At 38.7% G+C, this 16,874-nt stretch overlaps 1 protein-coding gene across 1 annotated transcript in view; it reads left to right on the top strand.

Moving 5' to 3' along the window:
* Positions 1-16,024, top strand: part of RPS6KB1 (ribosomal protein S6 kinase B1) — a 62,768-nt gene extending 46,744 nt beyond the window's left edge. The window contains exons 12-15 of the mRNA XM_089676651.1: positions 3,648-3,725; positions 6,449-6,556; positions 10,894-11,006; positions 12,309-16,024. Of these exons, the coding sequence (XP_089532777.1) occupies positions 3,648-3,725; positions 6,449-6,556; positions 10,894-11,006; positions 12,309-12,546 (537 nt within the window). The 3' untranslated portion in view covers positions 12,547-16,024. The remainder of the gene's footprint in view (positions 1-3,647; positions 3,726-6,448; positions 6,557-10,893; positions 11,007-12,308) is intronic.
* The last annotated feature ends 850 nt before the right edge of the window (positions 16,025-16,874 follow it).

The following is a 16,874-nucleotide window of genomic DNA, read 5'->3' as shown; positions in this document are numbered from 1 at the left end:
CTCTGTCACATGTCCCAGAAGCATACAGGGAGGGAGAGGGGAGGACAATTTCCGCTTCCAATCGCCCTAGGCAACCAAAGTGGGAGTGGGTACCTGTCCATTTTGGGTACCCACTCCCCAAAGGTGCCAATCCTTAATTGGGTGCGGGGGCACCAGTCCTTAAAGCAAATCTTCCCCTTTTGGGTGGAGCTCCGCTTTAACTTGGTCTTGTCCATTTTGTAGGCTTTTCCCTTTGAAATTTCTTTGCCAATCCTTATGCTCAAGGTTTCCTTTCCGGTAGTGGGTTTCATAATTGGCTGCCCTTTCCCGATTCTCTACCAGGATAGGATGGTGATGATGCCTTGGTCCTCTGTCCTACCTAAGGTGGTTTCTTTGTTCCACCTGAATCAGGACATTGTGTTGCCATTTTTTTGTCCTAAGTAAAAGGATGTCTTTGGATGATGATCAAGCTATTTGCTAAGAAGTCTAAAGTTGTTTATCTGAAGTTTAAAGCTTTGTTTTGACAATCTGATCTCCTTTTTGTTTTGCCTGTGAGTCCTTGCAAGTGTCAGGCTGCTTCTTGATTCACTTTTCTAGGTGGAGTCAGCGGCCTATTTTTTTTGGCCTTTTGTATGAAAAGCAAGGTTCCTTTTTACCAGGAGTGTCCGTATTCACTGGGCTATTCAGCATAAAACGTCTGTTCAAGTTTTTAAGGATGTTACCTGGTCTTCTCTTTACACGTTTCCAAAGTTCTGTCAAAGTGTTGTTTTGCCTCAGTGGATGCCGGTTTTGGGCAAAAGTTTCTGAAGTTTTATAGTTAGATTCCCCCTCCCCCACCTCCGTTCTGTTTCTGAGTTGAGGATGTTTTGTCTTTGCTGCTGTGTTGCTTATCCCTCATCTTCAGTTCTTTAAGACATCCCAAGTAGTCTTTGACATGAACTTCTTTGTCCTGTGATGTACAAAGAAATTAGGATTTTTGGTTTACTCATAAAATCTTTTTCTTGTTGTACATCACAGGGCCAAGAGCTCATTCCCCTTATGTATCTGAATTTCTCATTGCTTGCTACAGAAGTGAAGCCTGGCTGAGCTTGCAGTGGTTATGCCTGTTCATTCACCTGAAGGTGGCAGCATAATCCAAACAGTCATGTAAATGAACTCTTCAGTGTCTTGTGATGGTACACCAAGCAAAGAATTTTACAGGTAAACCAAAAATACTAACTTTCTTAACATTTTATAATATATCTTTCCTTATGCATGTGTTTTTTTTTTTTTTTTTTTTTTTTTTTTACTTGATTGCTATTACAGGGGGCTAATAAGCGATCTATGCGATCCTGTTTGTGTAACACATACTCTTTATGGAGATACCGGGGGTGTTTTTGGACCCCAGATGTCCTCATTACACTCTGATGCCTCCACGGCACTTGTGCAGCTCTAATCAAGGACGCGGTGTCCTTGAATGCTGCTTCACTCAGCTGTCCTTTTTGGGAACCCAGAAGAGCTCTGCTATTTAGTTTATGCATCATAGGAGAGGTGGAGAAACTGACCCTCTTAGAAATGTTTTATCTCCATTGTACAGTACAGCAGTGTTTTTCAACCTTTTTTGTGCAAGGCACACTTTTTTCATGAAAAAAATCACGAGGCACACCACCATTAGAAAATGTTAAAAAACTTTACCTCTGTGCCTATATTGACTATATATAAAGTAATTCTCTTGAATAGAAATCATCCCCCATATAGTAATTCATCCCCCATAGTAATTCATCCCCCCCATAGTAATTCATCCCCCCCATAGTAATTCATCCCCCCTATAGTAATTCATCCCCCCTATAGTAATTCATCCCCCATATAGTAATTCATCCCCCCTATAGTAATTCATCCCCCCTATAGTAATTCATCCCCCCTATAGTAATTCATCCCCCCTATAGTAATTCATCCCCCCTATAGTAATTTATCCCCCCTATAGTAATTCATCCCCCATAGTAATTCATCCCCCATATTAAGTCCCCAAGCCCCCCCTGTGTCAATTCACTTACCTTTGCTCCACGCGTTCCTCTCGCCGTTCCGGTGTAGCATGAAAATCTGTCACCTATGAGGATCTGTCCCCCTCGACGTATCTGCGCATGTGCCAGTTTCAGGCATTAGCAGCCGATCGGCGATCTCCGGCACATGCGCAGATACGTCGAGGGGGACAGATCATCCTGACAGTATCACACGCCGCGGGCCGGATTAAAAGGTCCGCCGGGCCGTAGTTTGCCCATTGCTGTTCTAATGATTGGTCTATTTGTGAGCCGAGGCCACATGTTACGGATGAAATTGCAATTTTTCCCACGGCACACCAGACAATATCTCACGGCACACTAGTGTGCCGCGGCACAGTGGTTGAAAAACGCTGCAGTACAGGACACACTGCTTGTAGCTATAATCAATTGACTGTATCCTGTACCCTTCAGGTGATTGGACCATGGCAAAAGCTTTGATGGGAATGCCCCAAATGCATTCTCTTATATTCCCACCCCATCGGACTCCAGTTTTTTGCTAGTGTCTTTAGGCGATCTCCATCTGGAGATCTTTCTGATCTGATCCTCTTTCAGAAATGAGGGTACACCAGATGTGTACATCATGGCCTCCAAATTGGCTGGGATTGTGGCCAAGTCCAGAGATCCTCTGGCTCTAAAGGTGGATGCTCTGGTGATTCCTTTTATGTTCAGACTGGTGCATGAGTGTTCTTCCTTGAGTACTGTGCAAGATTGAGGAAGAACAGTTTTCGATGGCCCAGGAGAACAGTTTTCGATGGCCCAGGAGAACAGTTTTCGATGGCCCAGTAGAACTTGGTACAGAGAAGCCTGGCAATCAAGCCTTGGCCTCTTTCAAACAACATAAGACCTCCTGTCACAAGACTCCTTGTTCCATCCTGCTTTCCGGTTGCAGGTTTTAACAGTATGGCTGTTGAAACCCAGGTCTTAAAGGATGGGTGCATTTCTAACTTTCATTCCCACTTTACTCAACCTCCCGTAGGATCTACCATATCACCTGGAAGGCACATTTCGGCTAGTGAGAAACTAGGCATCTCAACCCTCAGGTATATTCTGTCCCTTGCAATCTAATTTTTTGAATGAAAATGCAGATTATAGCATGTGAAAAAAATGTGAAAATTGCTCTGGAGAGGAATCGGTTAAAGAGAGTATCCATTCTCTGAAAACGTCCCTGTATGTATCATATTCTTGAGAGGAAAGGAGGTATTCCTGTACTATGGTTCCCAAAAATTGTAGTATTTTATGCGGCTTGAAATATAAGCAACAATTGATCAATTAGATACACCTTGAACTGTTGACATCAGCATTTAGGAACAACTAGGACCTGGTAAGGCATCAACTTTGTAATGTAGAAGTTATAAATAAGCTAATTTGCATGCACAAAACAGGGTAATCCTAGGTAAAAACATGTTTTCCGATATTTGAGGTATTAATGTGGGGAGGAGTAGAAAGTTTTGAGTTCTAGGATTGACATTAACTGAATTTAGGGAATGACAAATCATTTACGATGCAAATGGTAGTAATTGTGAATATGTTACAACAATCATTCTAAAGAATATTCAAGAAATGTGTTATACATAATTAATATTTAAGTTATACCATACACTGTGTTCATATTTGCAATGTGTTTTTCAGGCTCACCCATTTTTTAGGCACATCAGCTGGGAAGATCTTTTAGCCCGTAAAGTGGAGCCTCCCTTTAAACCGCTTTTGGTGTGTATAAATATTTGTCTTATAAAAAGTTAAGAATTCTGTCAGGAAAGAAAAATCCTACTGTCCAGCTTGATATTGCAGTTATTAAAATTGTCTGTTTCTTAGACCAAAAGAATATGAAAGGATAATGCAAATATAAGGAGAGTTATCTGGCAGCCTCATAAATCTTTCCAGTCTTCTAATTCTAGTTAACTTATGCAGGGACCACAAGCCATATTACAAATCTGCCTTCTTACTGTTATCAGCAGTACAACTAAAAAATACCTGGTTCTAGTCCTTTTAACTTAAACCTTTTACTGACCACAAAGCTGAGGCCATACTCCTGCATTTGAGAAGCTAGGTGTATACAAACATTAAAGTCTATGTGGACTTACTGCATAGGTGCACACAGCGCCAGACAAGTTTTGGGTAAAGGATGTAAACATCAGAGGAGGCGTCTGCTGTTTTAAAAGTGAAGTTGTCCTTTTAAACTATTGTCTCTTGTATACGTAGTACAGGAGTGACTTGTATTTAAGTGCAGCTTTGGGCTCCTGACTGGTAGAAGCACAAGAACCATATAAATTGTTAGGGTTTTGCATTTCTTAATCATTAATTAAGGAACACAGGAGAAGTATTCAGTTACATATGGTTTTGTTGTTGCCTTCAGGATATTACACAGGTAAACAATAGCGATAAGGACAGCACAGTAAGACTCTTCAGTTTTTATGTGTCCTATGAGAGCAGACACCTTCTCCCCACTAAGAGAGAAAACCTTTTGTTTACTTTTATTTCTACCAGTAGGTTTCTACAGTTGCTGGTCTAGATTGATATTTTGACCTTAAGCACCCTCAAGGGTCAGTCACCTCTTGGCCTTCACTTCTGCAAGGTGAGTCTGTGAGTTGACAGACTTAACTTGTAACATGCCCCTTATTGTACTTCACACAGACAAGATTGTTTTGAGGCCCAAGGTTTCTTTTCTTCCCAGGATGCTTTTTTCTGCCTTTACCAGGACATTCTACCATCTCTGTCCTGTTCCAAGGCATGCTAAGGAAATTTGCTTCCAATTGTCTGGCTGTGTTTCGTTCTGTTTGAGTCTATCTCTAAGCTACAGCTCTCTGAAGGTCTGCTTTTCATTCCACTATCACCAAATTTATTTGACGGCTCATCATTGAAGCTTATGACCTCAGGAAGTTTCCCCTGTCAAAGTGCACTCCACTAGATAACTTAGTACTTTTGGGGATTTTCAGCATCAAGCTTTTATTTCTTGTATCTGCAAGGTTTCCATCTGGTCTTCTGTTAAGTGTTACCAGGTGGATGCTTGGGCCTCGGTTGATGCCTGCTGGGGTCGTAAAGTCTTTCAGGCAACTTGGCTGTTAAGCCCTGTTGGTTTTTGTGGACTGTTTAGCCTTTGCTGTGTTACCCATATCTCATTGCTTTTGGGATTATGTACCTGAATACTGATGCTGTGTTCTGTAATGTATAATCAAGAAAATAGGATTTTGACTTGCTGTAAAAATCCTTTTCTTGGAGTATGTTATGGGACACCGTTACTTTTACTTGGTACAAAACTAGTCATCCTTGTAGTGGGAGGGATTATATTAGTCTGTCCTTACAGTTCTGGTTTGCCAGTCTTTCATCTCTGTTACCAGTAATGTAGTCAAGGAAAATGATTTTACAGCAAGTAAAATCCCATTTTACTGTGTTTTTCTAAAATCACTATGGTGGTGTTAGCGTTTATATGTATTTATATGCACATTTTGTTCAGTAAATTTGTAATTACAGTTGAACCATTTAGATACAAATTGCACCTAATATGTATACTATTTTTATATTATATTTACCTCTAAACGTCAGGCAAACTTATACACACATACATATGAGAGGAGTTGTGGCATCTTCCAGAGTATTTCTGAAATTTTTGTTTATCATAGTCCTCAGATTAACGCTCAGTAGCACAGCTAGGTGAATGACACCCCTTTCTGTGTTGCAGTTAGGAATGTAGAGGTGTAATTTTACTGTCCCAACCCAGCCTGCTGATTGGACAGTGAAAGAGCAGCAGCAGGTTTATGATTAGGAGCTACTTCTGCTTTCCCCTCCTAGTTATACCCTTGTCAGCACATTTGAATGCAGCATATCTTGTTGGGTCCCAGTGCTGCCCCTACCTCTTCTTGGTGTGAAAGTAAATTTCTGATTATCAAGTCAAACTCCAGTTTCTACATTAGTTGCAGTTAAGTTTTATATATATATATATATATCTTTAAAATGTATTAATGAATCTAGAGAGCTGCATTCATTTGTCTCATATTTGCCTGGAGTTCAAGCATGTGTTTTAAACACCTTGCAAGTATTGAAAAATAATCGTCAATCTGCCAAAAATACATGCTTTTTTTTATCTTGGCCTGGTAACACATAGCATTTTTGTGAAATGAGTGGTGTCAGCCCTACCCAGTTTATAAAGCTGAACTGCTCAACCACTCCTGCTTTCTTCTTCTCTAAACCATAGGTGCTAATTGACTTGTAGTACCGTGATATGACCATAGAGCCTAAACAGACTATATGCGGTAATACAGACAGAGAGAATGGGCAGCTCTAAAGTTAACCCTTTTTTAGAGACCAAAAAGGAGTAAATAAGAGAATGACCACTTTCAGCTTTAAAGGGTGGTCATGTGGACACGGGTAAAAATTCTGTGGCTCATTTTAGGCTTTCTTTCATATTAAAAGTTACTTAATTTGTTTTTCTAAAGCAATCTGAAGAAGATGTAAGCCAGTTTGATTCAAAGTTTACACGTCAGACTCCTGTAGACAGTCCAGATGATGCCACTCTCAGTGAAAGTGCCAATCAAGTATTTGTGGTAAGGCAACAGGTTTGAAGAGTACTTGGTTAAATCTTAAGTAGCTGGAGGCATCTATACTTATGTTTTAGATATTTGTGTTGTAATCCCGAATGCTTTACTAGGCATAAACTGTTTAGATGTGTTAGTAAACAAATGAAGGCTCTCATAACCGCTTGCCTGCCGCCCTGTAGTAGAACTACTGCTACAGGGCGAAAGGGCTGTGCAAAATCATGTTTATATGTACATGATTTGCGGGTAGGGAGTGCACGTGCACACCACCCTACCCACGCCACCGTTAGTGGGTAGGCATGTCAATCATCGGGTCCCGGCCCAAGATTCCCGCCGTCACCTGGCGATCGCTGTGCAAAGCTGACAGGGGAGAGACCTGTGTGTAAACACAGCTCTCTCTCTTGCCAGTGAGGACATGCTGTTTTGTATTTCTCTGCACAAAAGAGAAATACAAAACAGCATGTCTCCAAGGTAAAACTGCACACAGTAAAACACGCACAGCACACAGTTAACCCTTTAATCGCCCAAAAGTTAACCCCTTCCTGCCCAGTGTCATTAGTACAGTGGCAGTGCTTTTTATTAGCACTGGTCACTGTATTAGTGTCACTGGGGATGTTAGTGGCAGTCAGTTCCCCCAGTGTCACAATGCCTGCTGCAGTCCCGCTATAAGTTGCAGATCACTGCCATTACTAGTATATATAAATAAAAAAAATTACAGTGTACATATACCGCCAATTGTAAACACTATAACTGTCACGTAAACCAATTAATTTACACGTATTGGGAATTTTGTTTAGCAAAGACGTAGCAGAATATATTTTGGCTTAAATTTGATGAAATTTGATTAAAAAAAAAATTATTGGACATGCTTAATAGCAAAAAGTCAAAAATATTGTTTATCATGCAAACAATAAAAACCACAGAGGTGATCAAATACCACTGAAAGAAACTTATGGGGAAAAAATGGCATAAATTTAATTCATATACAGTGTTGCATGACCGCGCAGTTGTCAGTTAAAGTAACGCAGCACCATATCGTAAAAAAAAAATTTGCCTATTCAGGAAGGGGGGTAAATCCTCTGGAGGGCATGTGGTTAATTGCCAAAGCCATATTGCATGGGAACTTCAAGTAAAACAGTTTTGTGATTTGGGAGCAGGGCGCGCTCTCTCAGCACATATTTCCTTTTTTATAGACCGCAAATGTGCGGCCGCTCGGCTGCTAGGCCCAGACGCCGGGAGGCCACACATTTGCGTTCGGCTGGCATGAACAGGTTAAGGTACCTAACCAACGAAAAGAATACAAAAATAAGAAAAAAGAGTTGAAGCAAAGTTTACCACGTTTTATTAGTTAAAAAACCAACATATTGGTGGGGCATGACAATAGGACATATAGATCGTAATAGGCCCAAATGTGTTGGACAGACTGTACTACAAAATGTAGCCTACTGATAATAAATCACAGATTGAAATAATGATACTCTTAGGACGATTCCTGGACATCTTTGGTGCCGATAAAATACTCTGTTAATTGATCCAGCATTTAAGTACAAGTGGATACTTTGTTCATTACACCAATGCGTTTCACGGGACAAAGCCCACTTCTTCAGGGAGACAAAGTATAAATTTCTACAATAGAGCAAAAATAGGCCCAGAACACATTATGGATACATGACCATTATAGTATATAGAATTAACAACTTGCCATCCAGAGGATTTACCCCCTTAATGACCAGGCCTCTTTTTGCTATTCAGCGCTACACTATTTCAACTGCTAATTGTGCGGTCATGCAATGCTGTACCCAAGCAAAATTTACATCCTTTTTTCACACAAATAAAGCTTTCGTTCGGTATTTGATCACCTGTGCGCATTTTATTTTTCGCGCTATAAACAAAAAAAGACAATTTTGAAGAAAAACGATATTTGTTACTTTTGGCTATAAAAAATATATAGTAAACTCAGTCATAAATTTAGGCCAAAATGTATTTTGCTACATGTTTTTGGTAAAAAAAAAACAAAAAAACCCCAAGGAGTGTATATTGATTGCTTTGTGTGAAAGTTATAACGTCTGCAAACTATGGTATAGATACTGCAATTTACGCCATTTTTTGCTATACAGCGCTGCACTAGTTTAACTGACAATTGCGCGGTCATGCAATACGGTACATAAATGAAATTTACATTCTTTTTTCCACACAAATAAAGCTTTCTTTTGGTGGTATTTGATCACCTGTGCGCTTTTTTATTTTTAGAGCTATAAACAAAAAAAGACCAAAATTTAAAAAAAAACTATATTTTCTCATTTTGGTCATAAAAAAATAACCAAAAAACTAAAATTTCGTCATAAATTTAGGCCAAAATGTATTCTGCTACATGTGTTTGGTTAAAAAAAATCCCAATAAGTGTATATTGATTGCTTTGTGTGAAAGTTATAGTGTCTACAAACTATGGTATAGATAATGGAATTTACACAGCTTTTATTTTGTGATGGACCACATTTCTTGAGGTGCTAAAATACCAGGACAGTACAAACCGCTCCAAATGACCCCTTTTCGGAAAGTCGACACCCTAAGCTATCTGTTGAGGCATATTGTGTCCATGGAAGATTTCTTTTTTCCACAAGTTTTAAAAAATGACAAATTTTTTTTTTTTTTTTTTTACACAAAGTTGTAATTTAAATAATATATTGCTCACACAAGCCATGGGTATATGTGGAAGCACACCCCAAAATACATTCTGCTACTTTTACCGAGTATGGGGATACCACATGTGTGAGACTTTTTGGGAGCCTAGCCACATACAGTAGCCTGAAATCCAATGACCACTTTGAAATCCTGAAGGTGCGTAACTTACTCATTTCACTTCCTCACTACCTATCACAGTTTCAAAGGCCCTGAAATGCCAGGATAGCACTAAACCCCCCAAATGACCCCTTTTTTCTCACAAGGTTTTGAAATATAAAGAAAGAAAATAAAAAATGTTCCTAAAACCTGTGGCAACAAACAAGATCTGCAAATTACTCACCATACTTATCTAATTCCTTGGGGTGTCTACTTTCCAAAAGAGGGTCATTTGGGGGATTTGGTGCTATCCTGGCATTTCAGGGCCTCTGAAAGTGTGATAGGTAGTCAGGAAGTGTAATGAGGAAATAAAGCCCTTTTAAAAGCCTGAAGGTGCTTAGTGGATTTTGGGATCCTGTACTTGGCTAGACTGCCAAAAAGTCCTCTCGTGTGGTACCCCTATACTCGGCAGAAGATGCAGACTGTATTTTGGGGAGTAATTCCACATATACCCATGGAATGTGTGAGCAATAAATCATTTAAGTATAACTAATCACTCTATATAGTGTAAGGCCCCCAAAACTTGGGACAACTGTAGTGACCCTAGACAAATCTTGCCTCAGTGTTATTCTATTCTAAGTGAAGCTGCCCCTAATTAAGTGTGATTAACACAACATGCAAATAAAATATAATTAGGGGCTACATTTGCCCAAACAATAAACTTCATATAATGCAATAGGTACAAGATAAGTACCACCTGTGGGTTATCTCAGTTTTTTCTTTTCATGGTGGATGTACGGCTCCACGTGACTGGCAGTCACTGATAGCTTTAGATGAGGGCCTCTGTCCATCCAGGTGTGACTCAAATGCCCTATATGTTATGCACTGGTCTTTTTGGGAGGTCATCAATATCACCAACCGGTAAATGCTGTCAGCCTTCTATTTCATTGTTTTGTTTTTTAATTCTATGTACTATAATGGTCATATATCCATAATGTGTTTTGGGTCTATTTTTGCTCTGTTTTAGAAATGTATACTTCTTCTCCCTGAAGAAGCGGGCTTTGTCCCGTGAAACGCATTGGTGTAACGAACAAAGTATCCACTTGTACTTAAATGCTGGAACAATTAACAGAGTATTTTATCGGCACCAAAGATGTCCAGGAATCATCCTAAGAGTATCATTATTTCAATCTGTGATTTGTTATCAGTAGGCTACATTTTGTAGTACAGTCTGTCCAAACTGCAGTTTTTGAATGGGTTACCTGCGATTTCCCATAGACTTGTATGAAGTACTGTAGTTCTTGTGCAGTATCAGAAAACACACCAAGACTCCTGCATGCTGCTTCTTTGGTGCACTTGCTGAAACTGCACCAAAACCACGGAACATAAAAATCTATGGGAAATCACAGCTAACCCACTCAAAATCTGGGTTTGCTGTGTTTTGCCCGAAGCACATAGGGACTGCATCAGGGCAGTGTGAAGCCGCCATTAGTGATAGCTTTACACTAATATGGTTATAATATTGGTTGCAGCTGTAATCTTTATTGCATTTGGATGCTTTTCTCTAGGGTTTTACTTATGTGGCTCCCTCTGTGCTGGAAAGTGTGAAAGAGAAGTTTTCCTTTGAACCAAAAATTCGGTCTCCTCGTAGATTTATTGGAAGTCCTCGAACACCTGTCAGGTAATCCTACATACTTGCTGAAATATTTGCGATCATTTGGGTTATTTTTATTTGTAAGGTCGTTTTTAAATATTGGTATGTATTAAATCTCTTTACTTTGTAGATTGTTCTTGGCATTTCTTCCTTATGGAGTAAGTTCTATTTCAGTCAGGCTTAGTGTATCTAAACCTTAAAACAAAAATATAATTTTTTCTATCATCCACCGAGGGACACATGAATTTAAGAATTCTAAAACTTTCCAGTGAACCTTGAACTGAGGAAGTGGCAATTTAAAGCCACAGAGCACATTTTATTCGGTGAAATAAAGTAATTGGATGTTTTAAATAAAGCAGACCACTCGCGCCTATCTTTTAGATAACCACTTCGGACGCCTCTTCCAATTGAACTACCAACATGGTTTTTGTGCATTGACTCCTCTTATCAATTCACCCACCGGAGAACCCCACAGAGCACACAGGATGGGAATGTCCACGGCATAGAGTGCTAGCACACTGACCTGGCATAGAGATAGGGTTTTTCCACCCGTGCGCTAGGAAAGCTATGTATTACTTTGTGCGATTGAATCCTGGGTTCTCTGGCAGATGAACAACCTTTGTAGCCTGTAGCGTTCTAGCTTAATTCAGGGTTTTCTTTCATAAGGCTGGCCATACATTATACAATTTTCTGTTCCATTTCTGCCCAATTTCCTTTAGATTTACCTTCAACTATGTAGCGCAAGGACCCGCCTAACTGGATACAATTGAAAGTGTTCTTTAGGTTTAACCTACAATTATATGGTTTTTGATAAATCTAAAGTAAAATTGTATAATGTATGGCCAGCCTTTGTCTCGCTTAGCAAATTTAGTTGTTTAGCCTGAGAATCTCTATTAACCTAAAGGGGGTGATTTACTAAATCTGGTGAAGTGGTGCATGGTAGCCAATCCGCTTCTAGCTTTAGCTTGTTCAATTAGGCTTTGACAAAAAACCCTGGAAGCCAATTGGTTTCCATGCAAGCTGCACAATCTTTTTAGTAAATCAACCCCAAAGTTTTCTTCCCTAGGGGGTTAGAGGTGTGTAATGGATTAATGCAGTGAATGCATTAAGGTAAAAAGCACTTGGTTAAGAACCACTTTAACTGCTCACTTGTTTTCTTTCATAATCAACAGGCATTTTGCTTTATGTACATGTATGAGACAAAACAGAAATGTGAATGTACTGCTGAACTTTTTTGTTTGCGCACACACATGCTTTAAGCATGCTATTTGAATGTATATAAACTAATTTCATTTTAGACCACTTTTTTTTTTTTTTTTCTTCTTCAAGCCCTGTGAAATTCTGTCCTGGTGACTTCTGGGGAAGAGGAACAGCTGCTGGAGCAACAAATACACAACCACCAGCTGATTTCCGAATGGAAACAAGTGGCGTAGAACAAATGGATGTGACTGTAAGCGGAGAGGCTTCTGCCCCACTACCAATAAGACAATCCAATGCTGCGCCATACAAAAAACAAGCCTATCCCTTGATCCCTAAGCGACCAGAACATCTACGCATGAATCTATGACCGTGCATATTTCTTGATGCATTCAGACTAATACTGGTGATTATCCCAAGGAATATAAAATCTAGCTTACAAAAAACCAAGTACATAGATTTTGGCTTCAAATCCCCAAGAGAGGGACATAAATTTGTGGTCTCTGTCACTGCATAAAGCAGACTGGACAAACTGATGAACAAACATACATTTTTTTAAAAAAGATACAACTAATATATACATATATCTATATATATATATACGCAAATATATATATATATCAATCAGTGGTGCAAAAAAAGCAGATTGAGACTGCATTCTAGACATGGAAGAAATGTATTAATAAGTTTCCCAACATATTCTTTCAATGTCATAGAAGGAACATAAACCATATTGTGTTCATGGATTTAATTTTATTTCAGAAGTTTACATTTTTTCTAAATCTCCATAAAACAGTGGTTGGAGTATAGGAAGTCAAGCTTCAGAGACGAGTACTGGGTCTAAAAATTTTTTTTAATGAAAATCAAAAATACCAAATTGTCTTAATAGCAAAGGTTTGATTGTGCATAGTGGTTAAAAGTGTAATATGATTTTCTTGATCCAGAAATCAGTTGACAAGTATACGTGACTAACTTCCTGTGTGTTAGTTTTTTACCCATAAACCCAAATGGCAGTCTTCCATTATGTTATGGGGGACATTAATGCAATGGATGTCTCCTTCGTCAGTTTGGTTGATTTGCAGTCTTGAAAATATAATGTGCTATTTTGCTGTTCATTATGCCAGCAAAAAAGAAATGAGTTTTGAAGGCCGACAATGTATTTAAAGTGAACGCAAGGCACATGTGTACCTTGACACTTGAGTGTTACAATCATGTCATGTATTTCATAGCCGTTCTCTGCTGTTTCCTGTTTATTGCTCCCACAGTCTTTGGTCTGGCAGTCCTTCCTGTTAGAAAGTCAAATGCTGGGGCTTAAAGATTGTAAAAGTATTAAATGGCCTTTCTACTCATGTCTTCCATGTTGAGGGAATAATGTCCCTGGACCTAGGGAATGTTATCACAATGCTGGTCTTGTTTTTGATCCTGTATGAATGGCTTATAGGTACAAAGAAAGAAATAAAGGTAACTTTACCTTAACTGCCTTAACAAAGCAATTTCATAAATCATCACTAAGAGTATTAATAGTGATCATTTTATCATGGTGTACATTTTGAAAATTGTCCTATTCACATGTCAACTGTCTTTGACATATGTAATGCATTGTATGTAGAGTTTATAGACTGGAATATGGTAGCATTGGTCAAGGCAGCATTTAATTGTTTTTAAAAGTGTTTTCAATCCATATATATGAGCTGTAGGAAACAAGCCATAGAGATGTTTATACAATATCACTAACCAATTTTAAGATAATCCCTAGCTCTGCAGAGCAAAAGGCACCACAAATGGTGCCAACCTACTTTTTATTGTTCCTATCCCTTCACATCTGTGTTCTGTACAAGACTGGGCCATAGTTGCAGACCTCTGCTTCACTTGAATGGACATATTTGTAGAACTCGCAGTGAGCACAAGAATTCACTGCATTGGTAAGATTTAATGTGCTTAATGAACGTAAAGTAGCCCGAGTATCTACTGTAGCTTGGGGCATACAGGTGAGGTTCCATTAACTTGAACATTCTATTTGGGGCTGTTCAAATGTGAATATTAATTGAGGTACGTAGTTCAGCTTTAGTCAATAACATCTAAAAGTCCTCATGCACACTGGACGTTTTTACAGCAGCTGTTTGTGGCTTTTGGCATTTTTTTTCTACAGCCAGTAAACTCCCCGGCATGTTATCCTATATGTCCATGCACACGTAGGCTGTAAACAGCGGTTCTTGGCTGGAAAAACCCCCCAGAACTAGGGGGTTTCTAGAGGAGTTATTTGGCTGTAAAAATGCTCTAACGCGGAAAATCTCGATAAAATGCAGCAAACCGGCATTTTTGGACTTCTTTTGAGCAAAAAAAAAAAATATTTTTTTTAATTAATCACTTCAAGTCTGGACACTTTTTCACCCCATTTCGGTCCAGGCCAATTTTCAGGTTTCGGTGCTATCACACTTTGACAATTCATGCAACACTGTATCTATATGAATTGTTTAGCATTTTTTTTGAGACCGATAAAACTTTATTTTGGTGGTATTTATTCACCACTGGGATTTTAATTTTTTATTCTATATAAATTAAAGTACCAAAATTTTGAAAAATGTTTTATAAAAGTTTGCAAATCTTTTTTCATAAATCTTGGCCAAAATGTATTCATTTATCTTTTTAGTAAACAAAAAACAAACCCAAATTAGTTTATAACCAAAAATGATTTTTACATTTATTATTTTTTTTTATGTTATTTTTTTACATACCTGTCACCCTATGGTGACACTGTACTACTTGTTGGGGGTGATGAAGATTTTTTTTTCTTTTTTTACAGTGATTGCTTTTACACCCATAAAGGCTGTAAAGGCAATCATTTCTCTTTCTCTCTGGCTGCATTCCTTTAGCCATTGAGAAATACTGTGCGAGCTGTGATTGGTCACAGCTTGTCACATGGTACAAGGCTGTTGTGAATAGCCTTGTACCATGTGACCTCTGTGATCATTCACAGATTTCACAAGTAGTAAGCAATGATGTCAGAAAGTGACATTTTGTTTACTATTCATGTGATCACTGATTAGAGAATCAGTGATCGCATGAATCGGGACCTCACACAGAGGTCCCGTACAGCGATCTGTGTTCCGATCACGGTGCCGCGTGCTCCCAGGGAGAGCGCACAGGCATTTGATGCGGGGGAACGTTTAGAAATGTCCACCTGCATCTGCAGCGCTAAAACCACAAACACGTTAAAAACACGGCTAAACGATAATGCAAAAACGCTGAAAACCGATGGAAAAACGTATTTAACGTGACTTTACACAGCTAATGCTACCAGCGCTATTAAAACGCTCAGTGTGCATGGAGCCTAACACTCTAGTGGGTGTTAAGAGTCTGGACTTAAGCCTCTTATCTACAGCAAAGATCAAGCATTGATGGATTAATGTGCATTTGCTTTGGCTCCCATAGGCCATTTCTGCAGAGGGAGGGAACACAATGGGATAATGTAAATTTGGCTTTTATCAGTATAGATAACTTAGTCTATGTAATTAAGGTATCTCTTCCCACAGTATAAGAATAAATATCAGTATGAGCCTTACCATTCAGTCTTCCGGTGTTTGGTATGAAGCTGCTTTTCATCAGCCATGCTTCTTTTTTTTAATTTTTATTTGCCTAGGATGCAGCACAGTATTTAATAATCTTCGGCTCTCTTGAAGATTATTTAAGAAATGATACAGTACAACCATTATGGGTTGGAAATTCTAGTGCAAAGGTTGTAATGGAGAATTTTTTTTTCAAAGGTTTTTAAACAAAAAGCAACAAATTTGATACTGCGTCCCATAATTGTTTGCTATGCATAATTTTAATAAATTGTATTTTTTTTATGATGTCCTAGGACTTCTCATCCAGTAACTGTTTTATCTATTTTCCATAATAAATGAACTGAATGCCATGGAAGATGGGTGGTTGAATACCTGTTTTCTTTTGGCAACACTGTACGGATTATAAATTTATAGTAGGTGATGTATATGGTGAGAACTTTGTCAAAAATGATATTTTGGCTTGACTTGCTACTTAATATATATCTAAAGCCAAAACATTTTCTATCTTTCTGGATAGCGTAAAGAAGGGTTGAAAGCCATGCTGGTGTGTTTGTTCTTGCCATTGAGGTGATCTCCTTTCACTTACTGTTCATAGACATGGCAGGAAATGAGAAAAATCTTTCTAAACTGAGGGAAAATTATTCTCTGTTGTCTTTGGAGCACTTTCCTTCTGTTCTTTTTCCAATTACTTGATTTTAGATTTTCACTCACTTTCAGTTCAAGTAAAAATGGTCACTAGGACATATTTGAATATAATGAATCTTTCCAGCAGGGACACAAATAAGTCTAACCCTTCTACTCTAAAGCAAAGAAAAAAGTTTGGGCTGTACACCTTACAAAATGGTTCTAATAGTTCTATGGTCCACAGAGAAAGGGTAAGTCCATATTTTAAACCTATGCTTCATATAACACCCATATTTAGGATGTAATCTGAAGCATGGTTGCATTCCCCAACCCTCAATCTGCCCACCCCAACTACACCACTTACCTGAATCATGGGATGCTTCTTCTATCAGAACATTGCAGTAATTTTGTGCACAGAGCTGTGTCATTCAGGTCTGGAATTTGTACATTGAATTACTACTTGTCTCATCTGCCACCACAATAGAAGGACTGTTCAGCATGGTGGCGA

The sequence above is a fragment of the Staurois parvus genome, unplaced genomic scaffold (assembly GCF_062004578.1).
Source record: "Staurois parvus isolate SC_StPar_1 unplaced genomic scaffold, SC_StPar_1.0 ptg000172l, whole genome shotgun sequence".
Classification (NCBI taxonomy): Eukaryota; Metazoa; Chordata; class Amphibia; order Anura; family Ranidae; genus Staurois; species Staurois parvus.
Note: the sequence above shows the minus strand (reverse complement) of the source record. Positions and strands in the feature narration are given on the sequence as shown.